Raw genomic sequence first — 24,555 nt, forward strand, 5'->3', positions numbered from 1 at the left:
ACTTCTACATCTAGCACTTTGTATGGCCTCCATGATTTTTAATGACAGCACCAAGTCTTTTAGGCATGGAATGAACAAGTTGGCGATATTTTGCAACATCTATCTTTTTCCATTCTTCAAGAATAAACTCTTTTAGAGACTGGATGCTGGATGGAGAGTGATGCTCAACTTGTCCCTTCAGAATTCCCCATAGGTGTTTGATTGGGTTCAGATCAGGAGCCACTGAATCACTTTCAACCTGTTCTTCTTCAGAAATCCAACAGTGGCCTTAGATGTGTGTTTAGGATCATTGTCATGCTGGAAAAGTGCACAACGACCAAGGGCATGGAGTGATGGTAGCATCTTCTCTTTCAGTATAGATCAGTACATCTGTGAATTCATGATGCCATAAATGAAATGCAGCTCCCCGACACCAGCAGCACTCATGCAGCCCCACATAAGGACACTGCCACCACCATGTTTCACTGTAGGGACCATGCATTTTTCTTTGTATTCCTCACTTTTGTGACACCATACAGTTTTGAAGCCATCGGTTTCAAAAACATTAATCTTGGTCTCATCACTCCAGAGTATAGAGTTCTAGCAGTCTTCGGCTGTTTCTCAATATGCGTTCTTAAGCAATCTTGCGTCCTTGTGTTCTTGCTCTACGTCATCATCAATCGAAGTTCAGTTCCAATACTCAAGAACGCAAGAACAGAGGATGCATGAAGAAACCTGAAGAAAGCCTGCAGTATTTTTATTGGAATATAAAAATAATCTTAACATTGACAAAGCATAAAGGCTACTCATTTTCATACACGCAGTGAAATAAAAAGATATAAAATTATATGAAAACAACGTCTATAATAAGAAATCTTTTAATAAGTTATGACATTTGTTTGTAATGTTATGTTGTATTTATTGTGCATTAGCCACTTTTAAGATGCTGGGACGGTCAGTTGAGCAACAAGATAGCAGCACATCTCAATTCTCAAATGATGCGTTCTGTGTCCTCGCGTCCTTCCGAGTTCGTTCTTTCAAGGTCGCCTGCAAGACCGGACTCCACAAGAACGCAAGTCCGTTCTCTGCGTTCTTGGAATTGAGAAACAGCCTTCATCTGAAAATTTTGTTATCTGAGTCATATTATTAACTTTACTTTCATGTTATAAGTTAAACAGATGTTATATAAAACTTAGTCTTGTCAACATTTTGAAAATTGTTTTTGTGTTCATTGAGATATTGTTTAAAATGTAACTTTTTTTTTTTTTTTTTGTAACATTTTTTTCATTTACTCTGAGCACTGTATAGAAATATGTCTGGTGGAGTAACTCTAAACCAGCATAATTATACAAGACATCTTCAAGAGTGGCTAACTGTTCAGACAAACCACTGCCTAATTGATTTTGTGTATATATATATATATATATATATATATATATATATATATATATATATATATATATATATATATATATATATATATATATATATATATATATATTAGTTTTGCACATACACTACAGTTCAAAAGTTTGGGATCGGTAAGATTTTTAATATTTTCAAAAGAAGTTTTGTCTGCTCACCAAGATTGCATTTATTTAATTAAAAATACAGTAAAAACAGTAATATTGTGAAATATTATTACAATTTAAAATAACTGTTTTCTATTAAAAAAAACTGTTTTTCTGTGTTGGAAAAGCTGAATTTTCAGCATCATTACTCCAGTCTTCAGTGTCACATGATCCTTCAGAAATCATTCTAATATGATGATTTACTGCTCAAGAAACATTTATGATTATTTTCAATGTTGAAAACAGTTGTGTACTTTTTTTTTCAGGATTCCTTGATGGATAGAAAGTTCAAAAGAACAGCATTTATCTGAAATACAAAGCTTTTGTAACATTATACACTACCGTTCAAAGGTTTGGGGTCATTAAGAATTTTTATTTTTATTTTTTTGAGAAGAATTTAAAGAAATTAATATTTTTTTTCAGCAAGGATGCATTAAATCAATCAAAAGTGACAGTAAAGACATTTAAAATGTAACAACAGATTATATTTCAAATAAACACTGTTCGTTTGAACTTTCTATTCATCAAAGAATCCTGAAAAAAAAACATTGTACACAAATATTTTGAACATCTGTACACAATAAATGTTTCTTGAGTAGCAAATCAGCATATTCATGTGACACTGAAAACTGGAGTAATGATGCTGAAAATTCAGCTTTGCCAACACAAGAATGTTAAATTTTCAAATATTTTCAAATAGAAAATTATTTTAATTTAAAATTATTTTATTTTAATAGAATATTATTTTAAATTGTAATAATATTTCACAATATTACTGATTTTACTGTATTTTTAATTAAATAAATGCAGCCTTGGTGAGCAGACGAAACTTCTTTATAAAACATTAAAAATGTTACCGATCCCAAACTTTGGAATGGTAGTGTACCTATTGTTAACTCTGCTTCATGATGGAGAGAATTATAGCAGTGCAGGAAGAGAGACTGTGATTGTCTATTTTCTGTACATAAATATTTGAAGATGTTTGCTTGTCCTCACTGCACATGAGCACTGTTGTTAGTTACTCAAACAAAGAGCTGTTAAACATACTCATAGTAATTTTACTAATGTGCTTGGCCACCCACGTTATGTTTGTGAATGATTGACAGTACTGACGCTGAGAAGAGGTTACTGAGTGATGCAACCTAACGAGGCCTTCTGCACGTACACACACACACACACACACACACACACACACACACACACACACACACACACACACACACACACACACACACACACACACACACACACACACACACACATATATGTATGTATGTATGTATGTATATGTATATGTATGTATATATAATATATATATATATAACAAACATTATCTTTTCTCAACACCTCCATTATTCATACAGCCCACCTGTCTGACATTGCAGGCTCACTGTGTGTATGAGGCAAAATTGTCCAAAATTGTTTTTTTGTTTGTTTTATTTAAAAACATTGTCAATGTTGTTGTTGTTTTTGTTGTTATTATCATCATTATTATTATTATGAAGTAAAAAGCAATATTTGGCTTAATTAAAAAATAAGTAAATAAAAAAGCTTTTGTAGTATTATTATTATTATTATTATTATTATTATTACTATTATTAATAAAAATAATTATTGTTATTAAAATGCAAGAATTGGCTTCATTATAAACAATAGAAGTCAATGTTTTTATTATTATTATCATTATCATTTATTAAAATGAAAAAAATATTATTGAAGTCAATATTTATTCATTATGATTACTACAACTATTTATTAAAAAAATGGGCTTTATTTAAAAAATATTATTATTATTATTATTATTAATAATTATTTTAAATGCAAGAATTGGCTTCATTAAAAACAATAGAAGCCATTGTTTATTATTATTATTATTATCAACTACAATGCAAAATATGACTTTAAAAACAAAAGAAATCAATGTTTTGTGTTATTATTATTATTATTATTATTATTATCATTTATTAAAATGCTAAACTTGTCTAGATTTAAAAAATGATAGAAGTCAATTTTTTGTATTTTTATTTTTTTAAATGAAAATTCACAAATTAGTTATTGAAAAACAAATATTGGCTTTTGTATAAATATTTGAATTCTTTGCTGGTCCTGATTTAGCTAAATGTGTGTTTAAGGGTATTTGTAAGAACTGAATATGCAAGATTATTTGTTTGTTGACATCTTAAGGTGGGATATGCTTGTTAAGCGTGTTTATAATGGACAAATGTGAACTTTTCCCTTTGCCAGCACACACATATTACACACATATATACTCTGTAGGTTTTGGCTGCCCTCCTCGCAGTCATGGACGGTCTATTTAAAGATCTCTTCTCTCCATTTCTGATTGTGTTCGTGTTTACTTTTTGTCCTGGAGGTCTTTCTCAGTAAGGTCAGTTCACATATGTGTGAAACGTGATTGATATGATCTTTCCAGAAAAACAGGATTCATGCAGCCACTGCAGTCCCCTCCCTACAAACAATCTCATTCCCTTGATGCTCACAAAGGGAACTGTGTATGTGTGTGTGTATCATGCTGCATTGTGCACCTCATTATGTGGACATCAGTCACTGGTGGTATTCGGCGCCATCTCTCAGAGCTTGTGTGTGTGTGTGTGTGTGTGTGTGTGTGTGTGAGCGTCATTGTTGTCTCAGTGGATTTACTGTGCTACAGTTCTCACATTCCTCTTGACCAGAGCTCACATTCACTCAGTCTTATCGCTTTAATTCACTCGGGGTCTTCTCGGTCTAAAGCTAGTTGTTCGTTTATGTGTCTGTCCACCTAGGTGCTGATGCTTCTGGGGGTGGGGGGGATACTCTCATTTTCCTTGTGTCTGGGAAACTAGTCTTGTGGTATGTCCACTGGTCAGAAGGACAAAAGCTTGTGGCTATGTCTCTGATTCATTTAAAGGATTAGTTCACCCGAAAATGAAAAATCTGTCATTTATTTACTCACACTGTGTTTTGTGATGATTTAAAAAGATCATTTACTCAGCCTCACGTTGTTCCAAACATATATGAATTTCTTTCTTCTGTTGAACACAGAAATAAATATATTTTAAAATGACATTTTAAAATAAATTTATATAAGAAAATTGTTATTTTAAGCCTTGTACATAAAAAATCAAAACTGAAAAAGACAAAAATGTCCATAATGTCGCACAAGGGTTAACTTGTAATAATATTTCACAATATTACTTTTTACTTTATTTTTGATAAAATAACTGCAGCCTTGGCGAGCCTAAGAGATTTCTTAATAAAAATGAATAAAAACATTTTTAAAAAAGTGCATTGTGGTTTCAGCCTACATTCTGTATTTTTTATTTTTTATTTTTTTATTTGAACTCACCCAGAATCATCTTCCTTCTTTGTGCACAGGGCCGTGTGGAGGTGGAGGCTGGGAATGAAAACATGAAGTTCGAGACCGGACCTTTCTCTTTCTATGGAGTCATGGCTCTCAGTGCTCCAACATTAGGTGAGACAAACACACACAAAGAAAAACATACATAACAAATACATATAAACCAAGACTCTTTTTCGTCCTTTCTTCGTCAAAAATAGGAATCATTTAGAAAATTTTAAATCTCCAATATTTGATTTACTAACATGCACAAACATATGTACTACTACTTATTGTGTTGCTGACCCCTTCAAAGCTGAGGCTTCATATATTAAGTGACTTGATGTCAGGATAGTCTATTTAAAGATCATATCCTACATACTATCCTTTCGGATTTGTGTGTGGATGAACAGTAGGTGGTCTTGTTTGTGAGTCTGTGTGTGCATTACGGTAAATACTACATTATTAAAGGGTTCAACAACAGATGGGAAAATACTTTAAAGCAACAGTCGGCTTTGCCACTAATCACTCATAATTATAATTATCTCACTTGGGATACTGGGACTTTTCTAGGCCACCCATCTAAAGTTGTTGGGCTCTGAAAAAGTTGTAGATCACCGCCCTCTATTGGCCATCTGCTAGAGGATGAGAGATTCCTCTTTGTTCATTTGGGTTAGTTCACCCATAAATGAAAATTGTCATAATTTACTCACCCTCATGCCGTTCCAAACCTTTATGACTTTTCAGTGGCGTACAAAAGGAGACTGTAGGCAGAATGTGGATGCTGCTCTTAAATGAAAAGCCTCTGAAAGGACAGAAAAAGCATCATAAAACTTCCACAATATAAGCATTTTTGAAGCCATACGATAGCTTTGTGTGAGGAACATACCAAAATTGAAGTAACTGGAAATATGCTCTGCTGTAGCTCTCATATTTCATTCACAATTTCATATATTCCAGTTTTATACTTATATTCCACATATTCAACAACCAGTTTCGATTGGCATTATAGATGTTAAAAGGGTTAGTTCACCCAAAAATGAAATTTCTGTCGTTAATACTCACTCTCATGTCATCCTAAACCCATAAGACCTTCGTTTGTCTTTGGAACACAAATTAAGATATTTTTGATGAAATCTGAGAGTATCTGATCCACACATAGGCAGCAACGACGTTGCACCTTTTGAGGTCCAGAAAGGTACTAAAGACATTGTTAAAACCAGCAAAGTGACTACAGTGGTTCAACCTTAATATTATGAAGTGACGAGAATAATAACAAAAATAACAACTTTATTCAACAAATTTGTCTGTCCCCTGTCATACTGCTATGCTATTTTCGCTGCAGAGCTTTAGTGTTTATGGGGAAACACTGGGGACAGACGAATTTGTTGAATAAAGTCACTATTTTTGTTTTGTTTTTGCGCACAAAAAGTATTTTCTTTGTTTTTCTTTGGGTTAGTTCACCCAAAAATTAAAATAATGTCATTTATTACTCACCCTCATGTTGTTCTACACCCATAAGACCTTCGTTCATCTTCGGAACACTAATTAAGATATTTTTAATTAAATCCGATGGCTCAGTGAGGCCTCCATAGACAGCGATGCCATTGTAAATCACAGGATCCATAAAGGTACTAAAACATATTTAAATCAGTTCATGTGAGGTCAGTGGTTCAACCTTAGCAATGAGAATACTTTTGTGTGCCAAAAAAACCCAAAATAACGACTTTTCAACATATATTGTGATGACCGATTTCAAAACACTGCTTCGGAGCTTTACGAATCGAATCAGTAGTTCGGAGCACCAAAGTCACGTGATTTCAGCAGTTTAGCTGTTTGATAGAAGATCCGAATCACTGATTTGATTCGTAAAGCTCTGAAACAGTGTTTTGAAATCAGCAATCATGAGATATTGTTGAAAAGTTATTTTGTTTTTTGGTGCACAGAAAGTATACTCGTCACTTTATAATATTAAGATAGAACCACCGAACTCACATGGACTGTTTTAAATAAGTTTTTAGTGCCTTTATGGATCTTGAGATTTACAGTGGCTTTGCTCTCTATAGAGGCCTCACTGAGCCATTGGATTTAATATTTAGTATTCCAAAGATGAACGAAGGTCTCACGGGTGTAGAATGACATGAGGTTGAGTAATAAATGACATTATTTTGGGGTGAACTAACCCTTTAAGGTTGAACCACTGTAGCTGCATCGCCGATTTTAACTACAGGTTTAAGATGACATGAGGGTGAGTACTTAATGACAGAAATTTTAATTTTTGGGTGAACTAACCCTTTAAACCTGATGTAATGCATCTTCATGTGCATAATTAAATATATGCGAATGAGATTTGAGAGCAATGATGGAGAGGAGGATTTTTTTTTTATGGTTTAATGACTCAAATCTCAGCTTTTTCCTCACAAAAAGAGCAGCATGAAGATTCTGCTTAAAATCTCCTTTTGCATTCCCCTGGAGAAAGAAAGTAAATTTTGGATTGTCATCAGAGTATGTAAATAAATGTTTGGGTCCATTAACCATTTATTTATAAAAGAGGTCATTCATTCTGGTGTTTGTCTATCTGTGCTCATGTATGCCATCATTCAAGGTTTGGGGTTTTTACATGTTTTAAACGTTTTTGAAAAAAGTTTCCTATGCTTACCAAGGCTGCATTATTTTAATCAAAAAGACAGTAAAATGGTAAAATTGTGAAATAGACCTTTTTAAAAGCCTGAGGATTGTTAAATATAGGTTTTAAAATTCAATTTAAAAGTGGAAAAACTTTAGGATTAAAAAGTAATATATAAACGGTTAAACATGAAATTATTTAGCAATAATTTAAGGCATTTTGCCTTATATAGAACCTTTTTGGCATAAAGTGTTCTTTAAAATTGAGTCAAGAACCCCAGGGTTCTATTTAGAACACCATTGACCCTTTTTTCTGAGAGTGGAAGTTCAAAAAAAAACTTTTTCAGGATTCTTTGATGGATAGAAAGTTGAACAGCATTTATTTTAAATAGAAATCTTTGTACCATTATATATGTCTTCACTGCCATTTTTGATCTATTTAATGCATCCTTTCTATAATAAAAATATTAATTTCTTAAAAAACATCTTACCGACCCCAATCTTTTGAACGATAGTGTGTGTCTTCAACCTTATGTTTTCCCTCTACCTGTTCTTCCCTCTTCCCTCAACCCTGTCTTACACTTCCCATCTCTGTCTTTCTCTCTCGCTCCCAGTGAGTGTGTCTCGTCCTCGTCACCTGTCTCTTAAGAGATGCTCTCTCTTCTCTCGTTTCCCAGGTAACTGTCGGCATGTCGGGGCTCTCTAACCACTGACTGGGAAGGGTCAGTCTGATTAACAGTGATTGTTTTTGCAGAAATAACCTACAAGTGCTATTTAAGGGGCAGCCTTTAGCTCCTTCTCCTATCACTTAAGAATAGTAAAGTAGATAGTTTTTTGTTCAAAGAAACCAATAATGTAACACTTGGATTTATTGTAGATTAGATCTTGCGAACAGACCTGGAGTTGAATAATTCCTCTCATATGCCTGCTTCCCTCCAGAGCCTTAACAGTTGAACACATTTAAAGGGTTAGTTCACCCAAAAATGAAAATTCTGTCATCATTTACTCACCCTTATGTTGTTCCATGACTTTATTTCTTTTATGGGATGCAAGTATCTTTGCATCTCATAAAAGAAAAGATCTTGCAGAAAAGATCTTTTCTATCAATGTAAAAGTAGGCTCTGTCAAGCCACAAAAGGCACCATAAAAACAGTCCGTATGATGAAAATATGCTAGGACAAATTATATGTAGAAGCTATGGTGCATTTTCAGTGAATAACATATTAAATTTGTCTTTTTTTCCCTCACATATAGTTTGAATGACATTAGAAGACTTAATGTAATGCTTAAAAATGTGGGCTGCTGTAATTGGGCAGTCTTTTTTGGGCTTGACATTCTTCAAGATGTCTTCTTTTGTGTTTAATAGAAGAAATTATTCCACAAAGGGCAATGAGAGTGAATAAATAATGACAGGATTTTCATTTTTGGGTGAACTATCCAACTGTGGGCTGCAGTACTGTGAATGTGCGGGTAGGTGGCGATATCTGAGTGAAGCATGTCTTTATCTGTGTGATATCCAGCACTTCTGCTCACCTCCCTCCTTATGCGTCTGTGTGGTGTTTCTTCACATCTAGATGTATTATTTCTTACATTAAGACTGCTTAGTGTTTTATATATATAACCCCTAAACACACTCACACACATTACAACAACTATCCTTAAGACATATGTACACTTGGAGTTGGTAGGATTTTTTTAATGTTTTTGAAGTCTCTTATGCTCACCAAGGCTGCATTTCATTGATCAGTAAAACATTACTATTATAAAATATTATTACAATATTTGCTGTTTTCTGTTTTAATATATTTTACAATGTTATGTTTTCCTGTGATGGCAAAGCTGAATTTTCAGCATCATTACTCCAGTCTTCAGTGTCACATGATCCTTAAGAAATCATTTTAATATGCTGATTTGCTGCTCAAGAAATATTTCTTATTATCATCAATGTTGAAAACATCATTAGTAACATTATAATTGTCTTTACTGTTTCTTTTGATCAATTAAATGCATCCTTGCTGAATGGCTTTCTTTCAAAACAATCAAACGATAAATCTTACTGTCCCCAAACTTTGAACGACAGTGTATTTTGCTGATGATGATAATGGGCCCTATTTTTTATGATCTCAGCGCATGGTCTGAAGTGGCGCAGGTGCACTAAAAGTCCCCGTGAACCTGAAGTTGCAAATGACTTTTCTCCAGTGTTGTGATGTATTTCCAGGTGAAACGGAATATTGAATAGAGTGCAGAGTTTTACTTTAGCGCTCCTCCTCTCCATCTCTCGCTCATAGCAGACAACGGTTGGAGAGGAGTGGTTTGAGCGTTTTCAAACCAAGCCGTCCAACTGATGTTATCAGAGAAGGAACGCCATTCCAGACCGGAAGTAACTTTTCAGATTTTGATTAAAGATTACCACGACAAACAATTTTTTTCTGTGTTTTAACTTGCACAGATTAATTGTTTACCACAAGACTAGTAATATGCACTAACAAAGTAAATAGGGTTGATTTTGATTTCATGCCGACTTTAAAAGTATCACTTTTTTTAATTTTTTATTTAAAGCATTATTTATTTTATAAAGGTAGGCTATTAATAAAGGCAAAAAAAATGCATTGGAAAAATCAATTTAAAGGTGCCCTAGATTCAAAATTTGAATTTACCTTGGCATAGTTGAATAACAAGAGTTCAGTACATGGAAAAGACATACACTGAGTTTCAAACTCCATTGCTTTCTCTTTCTTATGTAAATCTCATTTGTTTAAAAGACTTTCGGAAAACACGTGGATCTCAACATAACACCGACTGTTACGTAACAGTCGGGGTGTACGCCCCCAATATTTGCATATGCCAGCCCATGTTCCCAACATTATGAAAGGCATTAGACAAGGGCAGCCAGTAACGTCTGGATCTGCACAGGTGAATCAACAGACTAGGTAAGCAAGAACAACAGCGAAAATAGCAGATGGAGCAATAACAAACTGACATGATCCATGATAGTATGATATTTTTAGCGATATTTGTAAATTGTCTATCTAAATGTTTCGTTAGCATGTTGCTAATGTAGTGTTAAATGTGGTTAAAGTTACCATCGTTTCTTACTGTATTCACGGAGACAAGAGAGCCGTCGCTATTTTCATTATTAAACACTTGCAGTCTGTATAATGCATAAACACAACTTCATTCTTTATAAATCTCTCCAACAGTGTAGCATTAGCCGTTAGCCACAGAGCATAGCCTCAAACTCATAGAGAATCAAATATAAACATCAAAATAAATACTTTACTCACATAATTCGAAGCATGCATACAGCATGCATGACGAACATCTTGTAAAGATCCATTTGAGGGTTATATTAGCTGTGTGAACTTTGTAAATGTGCTGTAATATAATCGAGAGCTCGTGTGGCAGGGAACACGTGAATTAAAGGGGCGGCGCGCTGAAAAAATCAGTGCATAGTTAATGATGCCCCAAAATAGGCAGTTAAAAAAATCTTTGGGGTATTTTGAGCTGAAACTTCACAGACACATTCAGGGGACACCTTAGACTTATATTACATCTTGTGAAAAAGCATTCTTGGGCACCTTTAAGGAGGCAAATATTGTCCCTTAATGGAAAAGGTGTAACTGCAGTCTAAGTGGGAAAGAGAGTGGGTACGCAGAAGGATGTTAAATCCCTCAGGGGGTATGACACTCTAGAAAGTTTGAGAACCACTGAAAAGGGATATTTAGAATTGCACAAGGGCTACTGCTAAGAGTGCAGTGTCAATACAGCCTGTTACCTTGATTCAGATTTTTCATAAAAATGAACTGGTCTAAAGAGAAAAATTATAATGACTATTTTGTCTAAAGACTACATATAAAATAGCTATCATGTTGGTAACTGTAGTTTGACTAAAATATGAATGACAAAAATGTGACCGAGACTAAAGAGCATTTTTGTCTGAAGAAGAAGATTAAAACAAAAACAGCTGTGAAATTGAACACTGAATCAGACTCTCATTTCCCATTTCCTTTAAAAGCCAGATGCGCTTACACCATGATATACAAGGCGGAATTTTGACAGTGGAAAGAATGAATCCAGAATCCAAAAAACACTTGTCGTGCCTGGCGTCACATTGTGCTGGGTGTATGATAGGGCCCATAGTTTATAAGTCCCCGTCTATATTGTTTTATAAAATCATTCACAGAGCATTTTTTTATGCCAGTGTGTTCAATAATGGCTTTTAAAGAATTTGTTTGCCTAAAATGAACATCCGGTCATATTTTACTCATATCATTCCACACCCCTATGAGTATCTTATCTATGAAACACAAAAGGAGATTTTTTTTTTTTAAACAAGATACTATTGCTGATAGCTGATAACTAGTGATAACCATGGCTGTGAAGCCATAAAAGTGGTCAGTATGAATCATGTCTTATGCGCTCTGTATTCATTTGTGAGTGAACTACTACTCCTTTAACTTTTACTACTCCTTTAACTCTCTTCTCTGAACCTCTTGACTACCTTATGACTCTTGTAGTGATGAGAAATGTGTTTGCATGACACTCTATCTCTTGGGAAAGTGAATGCATTGCAGATGTGGAAAATGTGCTGATGCATTTATGTAATAGTCACCTAATAACTTTTTTTTTTTTTTTTTGCCTTTAGGACAGGAAGATAAACAGATTAAGATAAAGATAGGTCCTTGTTGATTCAAACCAATCTCAAATTTTATATGGTCTTTGATTTTTAACAATATGTAGAGAAGAAATAAGCAGGGACATATTTTATCATGGTAAAAACAACTTTTCCAGCTGGATTGAAATTAAGTGTTTTTTAAATGCATGCAGATTGTTTTAGCACTTTTCCAAGTAAAAAGCTGTCAGCAGATGAGAACACACTGTGTCACTGTATGATATATTCCTTCTATTATGTTTTGTAAAATACAGGTTATTTAGGCTAAAGGTTATGATTCACTGGAATTCTTGTCTAGAATGACTTCATTTCCCATCTCTTTATGATGCCTTTTTTATATCTTTTTTTGTAATCAAACAATGGGGTTGTGGTTGTGAAATAGAAAAGTGATATCATTTAAAGGAATAGTCCACTTTCAAATAAACTTTTCCTGATAATTTACTCACCCACATGTCATCTAAGATGTTCATGTCTTTCTTTCTTTATTCGAAAAGAAGATACGTTTTTTGATGAAAACATTCCAGGATTATTCTCCTTATAGTGGACTTCAATGGTCTCCAAACGGTTGAAGGTCAAAATTACAGTTTCAGTGCAGCTTCAAAGGGCATTAAACGATACCAGACGAGGAATAAAGGTCTTATCTAGCGAAATGATCGGCCATTTTCGAAAAAAAAAAATACAACTGTATATGCTTTATATAAACAGATGATCGCCTTGCACGTGCTTCCGCTTTCCGTATTCTTCAAAAACCTTATGCTGTATGTCCTACGCCTTCCCTATTCTACCTATGGACAAAAACAAAACTGGCGCCGCATTTGTTCCATAAGTAGAATAGCGGAAGCACTGAAGACTCCAGTCTTCAGTGTCACATGATCCTTCAGAAATCATTCTAATTTGCTGATTTGAGAAATCATTCTAATATGCTGCTCAAAAAAGCATTTCTTATTATCAATGTTGAAAACAGTTATGCTGCTCAATATTTTTGTGGATGAACTTTGATGACTAGAAAGTTCAAAAGAACAGCATTTATTTGAAATAGAAGTCTTTTCCAACATTTAAAGGGTTATTCCGTGTCAACACAACCATTGAACACATTGATTTTGATAAAAAAAATAAATAAAATAAAAGTAATTCTCAGTAGTTTTGTAGAGGGGGCTCAGAGATTTTGATTTCAAATCAGAGATTTGGAGCCAAATTACACGGGATAAAAATGATGTTCGAAGGATGGTAGCATCATAATTTTATTTTTTACATAATTTTTATTTTAAAATCTATTAGTTAAATCTGTTTACTTTTATTAATTATTATTTGCCGACAGTGGCACTACTTATGTTTTTTGCCCTCCACTAATATTGGCACCCTTGGTAAATATGAGCAAAGGTGGCTGTGAAAATAAATCTGCGTTGTTTATCCTTTTGATCTTTCATTAAAAAAAAAAAAAAAAAAATCATCATTTAAGTAAAACGATTGAAAATGGGGGGGAAAAGCTTATTATGAAATAAATGTTTTTTTTCTAGTTCACGTTGGCAATATAACAGCTCTGTTTACAGAAACATCTTCTGATGCACGACCTTGGACACATCATCAGTGTTGTTTCCAGGAGTCACTGGGTGTTTCGGGTCTTACAACAGACACCCTTGTCCTGACGACCTGACCGAGGCTGATCAGACCCTGGCCTGTGTCATTCTATTCTACTGCCCCCACGGCTCTCCCCTCTTCACCCAGAGCCATCTGGATGCTTTTTCTGCTTCCTCCATGTTGTTGCCTATGGCTCTTCTTCGGTTAGCACCTGTTATGACCAGCGTACCGTAGGCCTTGCTCAGGGAGTGAATGGCAAATCCCCTGCTGCCCACCTCTACTTGCATGCACCTGGTCCTCCATCCATTCCTCTGACAGTCCACCAGCTCTTTCTTTCTTGAGCCTCCTCCATCCTCTCCTCCCAGGGCACTGTCAGCTCCAGCAAGATCAGTTGTTTTGTGGCCTCGGAGACCAAGATGATGTCAGCTCTGTTGTTTGCTCATCAGGCATTTTGTGCTCAGTGACATATTTTTGTGTTGGTTTTGATGTTTTGGATCATTGTCCTGATGGAAGATTCAGCCATGACCCATTACTGGATTTCTAGCAGCAGTCAGGTTTTTATTTTATTTTTTTTATCTGTTGGTATTTGATAGATGTCCAGGACCTCCAGCAAAAAAAAAAAATGGGCATGGGGTACGTTTTATCCCTGTGTGCACCAAACCCATCTGGTGGGTTTGCTGCCAAAAAGCTCTTTTTTAAATTTATTTTTTATTTTTTTATCTGACCATAGAAGCCGGTCCCACTTGAAGTTCCAGTCTTGTCTGTCAACTGAATATGCTGGAGTTTGTTTCTGGATGAGAGCAGAGGATTTTTCTTAAACCCTCCCAAACAACTTTTGGTGATTATAGGCGCTGTTTGGTAATTTTTTTAGGCTTTCCCAAGACTCAACTAATCTCTGCAATTCTCCAGCTGTGATCCTTGGAGAGTCTTTGGCCACTCAAACTTTCCTCATCACCACACATTAGGATGATTTAGACACATGTTTTATATATTTATATTGCTCATCAGAACTAGATTCTTTGGTTTATTATAGTTTGATTACGGGAATTTGGCCTTTGTGTTTCCTCATGTTTATACTCCTAGTCACCCTGGTGTGCTAAAAAAATTTTTAAATATGAATGGGAATATACTTCAGAGATATTTTACTCCTAAGAATTTCTCAGGGTGCCAATAATTGTGGCCAACATGTATTGGAGAAAAACATTTATTTCATAATGTGAGTTTTCCCCCACTTTGAATTCTTTTACTTCGATGAAAGGTTAAAATTTTGTGAATTTTTTGAATGAAAGATCAAAAGGATAAACATTGCAGATTTTCTTTTCATAGCCGCCTTTGCTCATATTTACTAAAGGTGCCAATATTTGTGGAGGGCACTGTATATTAATATCCTTTTTTCTGATTCTTAAAATTTTCTTTTGGTTTCTTCATTTTTAAGGCCCTATATGGTTCAATCCAAGAGTAATGGAGGTCTTAATGCGACTCATTGAGTAAATTGTACAATTTTAGTGGTCAAAAAAAACAAAAACAAAAAACAGGTGTGGGTCACTTTACTTACAGCATTTTTTTCTTTTAAAGTGGAATATCTGAACAACAAATAATGTTGAAACTTGAAATGTGTATCTTTTTTTTCTGTCAACACTATTGCATAGAACATACCTGTCTCAGTTCCATAAATATTATTTTTCCAAAGTGTATGAAATGTCTGTAACTCTAAAAGTATTCAAGATATCTTAATATTCTAGATTGTCATTCTTAATAAACTTTTCTTTTGGAATCTTCATTTTTAAGGTCCTATGTTCAGTCGCATAGACATGGGGATCTCAAAGGGGATCTCCATGTTCAAATTGTTTTATTTTACCCATATTCAATGGTCAAAAACCAAATGTGGCTACCTTTTCAAACAGCTGATATTTATTGTGTTTAAAGAGGAATGTCTGAAGAACAAATAACACTGAAACTAGAAATGTATCTTGTTTCCCTCTATCAAAATAATGGCATACAACAACCTTCTTCTGAAGTTTACATGTCTTGCTAACACAAGAAGTTTTATAGATATCAAAAATAATTTTAGATTTGTGTTCCTATGAAACAAAGACCTTGAAAATGAAGTTTAGTTTTCAAAAGAAAAGTTTAAGAGCCAAAATCTAAAATCATATTAAGATATCTTTAAATCAGGCATCCAAACTTTGAAAAAACTATATTTATGGCACTCAGAGAGTTATGTTCTATGCAGTAGTTTTGATGGAAAAACACACAATACATTTCTAGTTTCAACAATATTTGTTCTTCAGAGATTCCTATTTGAAAGAAAAGAGTATCAGCTGTATGCAAAGTGACCCACATTTGGTTTTTGACAACTGAAAATGTGTACAATTTAGCACTTTACTCAATGAGCAGCATTAAGATCTCCATATCTCTGGGATTTAAACAAGTTGAGCTTTTAAAATGAAGATAGCAAAAGAAATGTTTGTTAAAAACCAAAATTAAAAAGGATATAAAGATATCTTTAATACTTCTTGAGTTACAGGCATGCAAACTTGAGGCAAAAAACACAAGAAGTGCCCTTTTTCCAATTTTTGAACTTTCACCATTGGCATATTGCAATAAATAATAAAAGCTATATATTTATTTATAAATAATAAAGTAAACAGATTTAACTTATAGACCTACCAATCTCAGTGTAAAAATAAAATAATGATGCTGCCGTCTTTCTAAAGTCATTTTTATACCAAATCTCATGTGAAAACCACCTTTACAAAATAGTGGGTTACTCAGTAATAATATTAATATTTTGGTTTCATCACTATTTTTGTTTGTCTTTCTTCAGAAAAAAATATGAACAAAAACATACATTTGAGCAGGGAATTTTTTAAAAAAATTGGTTGATTTGACATGGAATGTTCCTAATATCTTTGTCACTTTTGATGCATCCTTGCTGATAAAACTATTCATTTGTTTTAAATATTTTTTGCACTGTAGCTCCTGAAAACATTGTAAATCATCATCATGCTGAGAAGTCTGTCATTCTTTACTCACCCTCCTTTATCACATCTTTTCAACATTCTGTGCGTGTCTTTCAGAATTCCGATCACCCTCTCACATCAGCGGACTCAACCGATCTGCGTCTCTGAACTACACAGATCACCCTGAACCTCAGTCCGTCAGCGGCAGCAACACGCAGCTCAGCAGCGCTCCATTGCCGCAGTACACACCAGACTTCAATGTCCGAGCTCTGGCGGACCTACAGTTTGTGAAGGTAAAGATATGGTTTAGTGATGCATGAACTCTCGGCGGCCAAAAATGATTTTTTGATTTTGGTCAAAACAGTTTTTGAAGGCCGAAATCATTTACCAAAATGGTGTCTTTAAAGGGTAGGTAACACACACATTAATCTTGAGTATCTGTAGAGTAGTATTGCATCCTCCATATCTCCGAAAAATCTTTATATTTTTCATATTCATAAAAGATAGATACAGAGTACCGAGTCTTTCCAAAAAAAGCTGAGCTCCTGGAGGCGTGCCTGCCGTGGGCAGAGCTAAAGAGTCACAAGCATGTGCAGCTTTTACTTCGAGATCGTCTGCAAGCTGTGACATCATTATTAAAAAAGGGAACAAAAAGTTTGTGTTGTTTACATTTTATGCACTTGCATGCCGATTGCCAACAAAACACAGACATCTGATACAGTTTTAATCACCACCTGCGATCTGCAAATCCAGTGTTGAACTGGGACTTGTTTACAAAGCATTCATCAACGAATTTCCGGGAACAAACAAACATACATACAACTCCATTGCTGTCCCGGAAAAACTTCATCCACCGTTCCCTTAACACTGGGTTCTTTGGGAAGCTGAAAATGTCATCTTTCCCTCACAACTAAAAACACACTCCTTTGGTGACATTGTTGAAAAATCTCTCTGCTTCCGTAACCTGAACAAAGTGCTCTTGTTCCGGATGATGTGTGTGTGTATGCACGCATCAGAGAGAAGTACCCATACAAGGAATTCCACTCTTTATTACGTGATAAAGGGCCATACTCAAAAAAAAAAAAAAAAAAAAAAAAAAAAAAACTCAGAAAACCCAGTCCAAAACCAGAAGTAGTGTATTTGGCACAAAAATACTCCATCACAAAATATTTTTTATGAAATATTTTAGTATTTATTTTAAATGATCCGTGCACATGTTTTTTAAATTCATGTGCCCTTGTAATTCTCTATGGCATGAGGGTGGGACAACCTGTTGCTCACAGCCAATAGACCAATAGAAAACTACTACATTTCATACATCCAATCAGTTCTCCATGGACAAAATCAAGCCCTGCCCTAAATTGTTTTTTCCTCCATGAGCTATCGTTTCCGCCACTAAATAAAAAAATAAAAAGAGTAATTGTGACTTTTAATCTCACACTTGCGTGATATAAAGTCAGAATTCTGAGATATAGTCGCAATTGCGTGATAAAAAGTCAGAATTATGACTTTTTTTTCTCACAATTGTGTGAAACTTTATTTCTCACAGTCCTTACTTTGCTTGCGTTTCCTTTCATTGCGACTGACCATCAGGATTACTGCTTAGAGATTACTGCTTAAGCATAATAATAGCTGACTTCCTGAATTCTGACTTTATATCATGCAATTACGACTTTATATCATGCAATTGCGACTTTATATCTCAGAATTCTGAAAGCATGCTTTCATTTCATTTCAGTATGTGTGGTATATGATGAACAAATTCTAAAATTAATAAATAGGGCCAAATCTATTTATTAATAGATTTTATATCTCAGAATTCTGACTTAATATCATGCAATTGTGACTTTATATCTCAGAATTCTGACTGTCACGCAATTGCGACTTTATATCTCCGAATTCTGACTATATCACGCAATTGCGACTTTATATCTCAGAATTCTGACTTATCACACAGTTGCAACTTTATATCTCAGAATTCTGACTTTTTATCACGCAATTGCAACTTTATATCTCAGAATTCTGACTTTATATCATGCAATTGCGACTTTATATCTCAGAATTCTGTCTTTATAACTCTCAATTGAGAGAAAAAAGTCAGAATTGCGTGATTAAAAAGTCGTCAGAATTGCGAGAAAAAAAAGTCAGAATTCTGACTTTTTATCACACAATTGCGACTTTATATCTCAGAATTCTGACTTTTTATCACACAATTGTGACTTTATATCTCAGAATTCTGACTTTATATTACGCAATTGTGAGATATAAACTCGCAATTGCGAGATTAAAAGTCAGAATTCTGAGATAAAAAGTTGCAATTACTTTTTATTTTTTTATTTAGTGGCGGAAATGGGCTTCCATATTTGTGCACCAAACTTATGCACCAAAAGCATGCTTTCATTTCATTTCAATATGTGTGGTATATGATGAAAAAATTCTAAAATTAATAAATAGGGCCAAATCACAGAACCTGCAAAGTCTATTTTAATGTCAGTCTCAGGTAATAGTAAGGAACATGTCTAGATTTTTCTGCTCACTTATGCAAGTTTATTTTAAACATCCACTTTTATAAAATCATGTGTAATTTACTTAAATAGGGGTTTTTAATAAACTTGAATTATATCAATAAATAATTAATTTAAGGACATATGCGTCGTACATGATGTTCACAATCACAAAACAAATATTGAAGTTAGATCTGTTGCTATGGCAACAGTGCTTGAAAAATATCAAAAATCTTTTCACAGGTCTACATTCGCCATGTCTTGACATTATTCTAATGTAGTTTAAAGGAAATCGGGTAAAAATAAAAGGGTGACCTCAAAGCATTTTTAAAGTGACACACTTCCTGTTGCTGGTTGGTGGCGCTATAACTTTGACTCACAATAGTCACATCCATGTGATCGGACTCCTACAACAAACACACAGTTGAAGTTTCATAAAAATCAATCAATGTATGCAGATGTTATAACATACTTCCTGTTCCCCTTATCTCGCCATAAATTTGTTGCTTCACCACGGCCAAACCGTTTGAGATATCAAAAATCCGCTCACAATTTGGCATCCTCAATGTTTTGATTTCATGCTGGCCGAGTTTGGTGATGATTGGATTAATCGCCTAGGAGGAGTATATCAAATTCCAGAGCATAATAGCTGACTTAATAGCATAATAATAGCTGACTTCTTGTTGAACTGCACGGGAGAACTCGGAGACCCTGAGCTTCACATAGTCATTGCATGTTCGATAATTGTAAGGTCCCCTTATATGTTAAGTCGCCATTTTGCACTGCCATGTTTCTACAGTAGCCCTAAATGGACAAACTGTAAAGAAACCTCATTGTGTGACTGGCTACTCTCTTCTGTCTCAGACAACGACATCTTTGTCCTGTGTCGGCCACCATTGCTTCTCTATGTGCTTCCAAAGGGAGGGATGAGCGGTGGACTGAGCCGTTGGTTGCAATTCGCACGTTGCCGCTAGATACTGCTAAAATTTACACACTTAACCTTTAACCTGTTGTCTTCATTTGTTTAATGTATGTTTCAATACACCCAGATTTACCTAGCCCTATCACCTAACGACTACAGCCCCATTGACTCCCTGTGCCAGTGCATTGATGAAATTAAAAACTGGATGTGCCTAAACTTCCTTCAGTTAAACAAAGACAAAACTGAAATCATTGCGTTTGGAAACAAAGATGAAGTTCTCAAAGTGAACACGTACCTTCACTCTAGGGGTCAAATAACTAAAAATCAAGTTAGGAATCTTGGCGTGATTTTGGAGTCAGGCCAGAGTTTCAATAACCATGTAAAGACAATAACTAAATCAGCATATTATCTTCTCAAAAATATTGCAAGAATTAGATGCTTTGTCTCCAGTCAACACTTAGAGAAACTTGTTCATGCTTTCATCATCAGCAGGGTGGATTATTGTAATGGGTTCCTCACTGGCCCAAAAAGACCATAAGATAGCTGCAGCTCATACAAAACGCTGCTGCCAGGATTCTGAGCAGAACCAGAAAACATGAACACATCACACCAGTCCTCAGGTCCTTGCACTGGCTTCCAGTTGCATTTAGAATTGATTTTAAAAGTACTGCTACTTGTTTATAAATCACTCAATGGCCTAGGACCTCAATACATTGCAGATATGCTCATAGAATATAAACCTAACAGATCACTCAGATCATCAGGATCAAGTCACTTAGAAATACCCAGGGTTCACTCAAAGCAGAGAGAGTCTGCTTTTAGCTGTTACGCCAGCCGCAACTGGAACCAGCTTCCAGAAGAGATCAGATGTGCTCCAACAGTAGCCACATTCAAATCCAGACTCAAAACATATATTTTTATCTATGCATTTGCTGATTGAGCACTGTGCTATGTCCGAACTGTTTTATACGTATTATCTTTTTTTTTTTTTTTTTTTTTTTTTAATTCCTTTCCTGTTTTATTTCATTTTTAATGTATTTTATATCTTTTATGTATCATCTTGTTATTCCTGACTTTTAATGCATCTTAAATATTGCTGTCTGGTTGAAAGAGCTGGGTGAATTAGGAAGAAAGCTTTTGTGATTAGGTTTAAATTTGGTAAATATGGACAAACCATGGGGAAATTTGAGCTGGGGTGCATGGTTAAGATATATCTGGATTACAGTCAGGATACTTTCCAAAGGGGGAAATTTCCAAAGGGGAAATTTGAACTGCGTTGCATAGATAAGATATCTCCGGAAGGGGGATTGGGGCTGTGTGGCGCATTTTGAGGTGTCTTGGCAAAAGGGGAGATTGAAACTTTGTTTATCAGTTCAAGGTGCCTTAACAGGTAGAGCTAGACAGCGGTCCTGACGTGTGAGGAAGATCCAGTTAGATCTGCTCTGATGGATAGATCCGTTTAGATCCACTCTGACGGACAACAACAACAACAACAAAAAAATTCCCTGAAACTTCCTAGCTCTTTCATCCAGATAACAAAATTCTCTGTTTTTACTGTTATTTCTATTTCTTATGTTCTATTTTTATTCTTCCTCTTTATGTAAAGCACTTTGAGTGTCCATTGTGTATGAAATGTGCTATACAAATAAAATTGCCTTGCCATGTTTTTATTACAGCCACCGTTTAAATGTTTATATTTCAACATAGTTATATAATAATAAAAAAGTTGATATAAAATCCCCCCAATGTGCAGTTTAGATGTTTATGTATGCTTAATTGATTACTATTGAATAAACTGTAATTTCGGTTTTGTGTTTTGGTAAAAAAAAAAAATTTCAGTGTGTCACTAAAGCCGCGTTTCCACCAAAATTATCTGGAACAATTTGTCCCAGGAACATTTTTTCCCCCAGACCTGTTGCTAGCTGCGTTTCCATAGCAGTCTAAAGTACCGTGAAGATAGTCTGGTGACTTAGGACTGGATTTCGTTATCTGCATATAAGCTTAATAAAGCCTGAACCTCATCGTCAGTCCATCGGTCGTATTTTTGATTCGAATAGCAAACAACTCTTACTGCACGCACTGCAGCAGACTTTACAAAAATGGCTGAAATAAAATGCTGCTTGAACTCAACCAATCAGCATGTTCAGCGCCCAGGTCCCATCCCCATGCAGAAATTCTACAATAAATTCTAAATGGCTCTCACAACCAATATTTCTGTCTCTTCCTGTTTTCCAGATCACACGCTCTCAGTATCAGAACGGTCTGATGGCGTCTCGGTTGGACAGCTCGCCCCAGTCTCCAGACAGCGGACACGGCCGCGTGGATAACAGCACATCATCCGTTCACCATCCCTCGTCGGAAAACATTCTCACGCTTACGGATGCCCCCGATGAGACGACCTCACTCCTCAATGAACAGAACAGCCAATCTGCACTCCAGGCCAATCACAGCACACATAACGAGAGTGCCATTTGACACACTTGCACACAATTCAACGATGTCCCTCACACCCACTGGACATTAAGCACCTTTTCCCATACAGTTTTATCAGACACTAGCCATTCCATTTCCCGGTATATCCGTGTGGGTCAATGATGAGCAATAGTTTGCTGAGACATTGTGTAACACATTGTGCAAGACGAAGGCACAGAGAAGCCAAAGTGTATCTGGACTGAAAAAGGCCCCTGTTTCCAATAGTCTCTTTGGGGAGTTTTATAGACTGTGATAATAGAGACATTTCTATATACATGAAGATGTTTATTTTGTCATTTTTCTATTGAAGTTGCTCAGAAACTGGCTGAATGCGAGTGAGGGAAACTGCAGATGCCTTTTTATTTAGTGTTAGTCAATAGCTCTATCATTTGTACCAAATTCCGTATATATATATATATATATATATATATATATATATATATATATATATATATATATATATATATATATATATATATATGTATGTATGTGTGTGAGTGAAAATGAAAGTGAGTTTGTGATAGAGATATATACGTGCCAGTGTGTGTTATATACGACAACGCATGAGTCCGATTTGGCCGTTGCAGCCCAAGCAAGCAACAACTCAGGGAGACGCTGAGCTTCACATAGTAATTGCATGTTCGATAATTCCCTATTGATTTACGTGAACCCATGCGACAAGTGATCAAAAAAAGTGAAGCATGCTGTCGTCAAATGCACCAAACAGTGAAACACAAAGATAAAATGCATCTCATCCACATGGCATCCACATGTAATTTTTATGTTTGATATTTCTGCTGGTTGTCTGTGGAGATTTGTTAATGTGATTTAGTGTTTGTGTATGTGTAAAATTGTCCTTTTAAAAATATTGCATTGACTTTTTTACTCCAAAGAGAACAAGCATTTGTCATTGTAGTACAACTGTAAATGGAGTCACTTTTCAGCACAAGACATTTGTGTGATTAAAGCTCTCGAACTGTATCTGTTGCTCCCATTGGACCAGAGGTAATCTAACCAAAAGAATTTAACACTTTGCTGTATTTATTTAGCATTCAATTGAGGTTGTATTTTTTTTTAAATGATTTTCTTTTTTCTTTCTTTTTTTAATTATTATTATTTTTTGTGAGTTCTTAACATTGCTGTGCGTTTTATATGCAGGTTGCATGGTTGACATGGTACAAACTACAAATTGTAGATGCCTAAAACTAGGAGATGGCAGGTTCAGGAAGTGACTTCATAAAATGTACTGTTTCTTTGCCTTTTTTGCCATTGTGCAAATCTTTTGCTTTCATACCAAATATGTTCCAAACTGATAAGAACAATCAAAGTGTAAAGTGTCTCAGACAGGTTGCTTGGAAGATATGCCTAGTCAAATGGACGCAAAGCCTCCTCTATTCTGTAGCATCTCTCGATTGATAAAAAGGGGTACAATAACTGCACTGTGTATTTCTATTTTTGGCTGTTGACAGCTGCTCAGTTTTTTTAGACACTCCCTGTTCGTTTGAACTGTTAATCAAAAATGATTTCCTATCTTTCTCAAATTAGTCACAAAATACATTATGAATTCACACCTTTTTTTTTTTTTGTCTTCAAAGGAAACTTGATTCTTTTTATACTGTATTTTTCCAAGTTATTTTGTGGTTTGGGAAAGGTCTTCTTTTAGATGATCTGAGTTTGGCTATTAAATTATTTATTTAATCAGTGTAATATGTTTCATATTCTTGTATTCATAATCAGTGGTATTTTGTAAACCTCAAATCAAGTGAATATGTAAAAGGACTAAAGGGAAGTAGTCTCAGCTTTATATTAATAAGACACATCTTAAGAGTATCAAATTTAATATTTACACTTTCTTGTAAAGTGTGATTTGTTCTGTAATTCATCCAGATTTCCCTCTGACTCTTTCGCACAGCAAAAGTGTTTAACAATTCAGAT

The 24,555-nt window shown here is 34.9% G+C and overlaps 1 protein-coding gene across 1 annotated transcript in view; it reads left to right on the plus strand.

The window, feature by feature from the left end:
* Nucleotides 1-24,327, plus strand: part of LOC125267347 (metal transporter CNNM4) — a 49,918-nt gene extending 25,591 nt beyond the window's left edge. Inside the window, exons 5-7 of the mRNA XM_048188887.1 lie at nt 4,923-5,019; nt 16,840-17,015; nt 22,384-24,327. Coding sequence (XP_048044844.1) covers nt 4,923-5,019; nt 16,840-17,015; nt 22,384-22,623 — 513 coding nt within the window. The 3' untranslated portion in view covers nt 22,624-24,327. The remainder of the gene's footprint in view (nt 1-4,922; nt 5,020-16,839; nt 17,016-22,383) is intronic.
* Nucleotides 24,328-24,555: the final 228 nt, after the last annotated feature.

The sequence above is a fragment of the Megalobrama amblycephala genome, linkage group LG4 (genome assembly GCF_018812025.1).
Source record: "Megalobrama amblycephala isolate DHTTF-2021 linkage group LG4, ASM1881202v1, whole genome shotgun sequence".
NCBI classification, from domain to species: Eukaryota; Metazoa; Chordata; class Actinopteri; order Cypriniformes; family Xenocyprididae; genus Megalobrama; species Megalobrama amblycephala.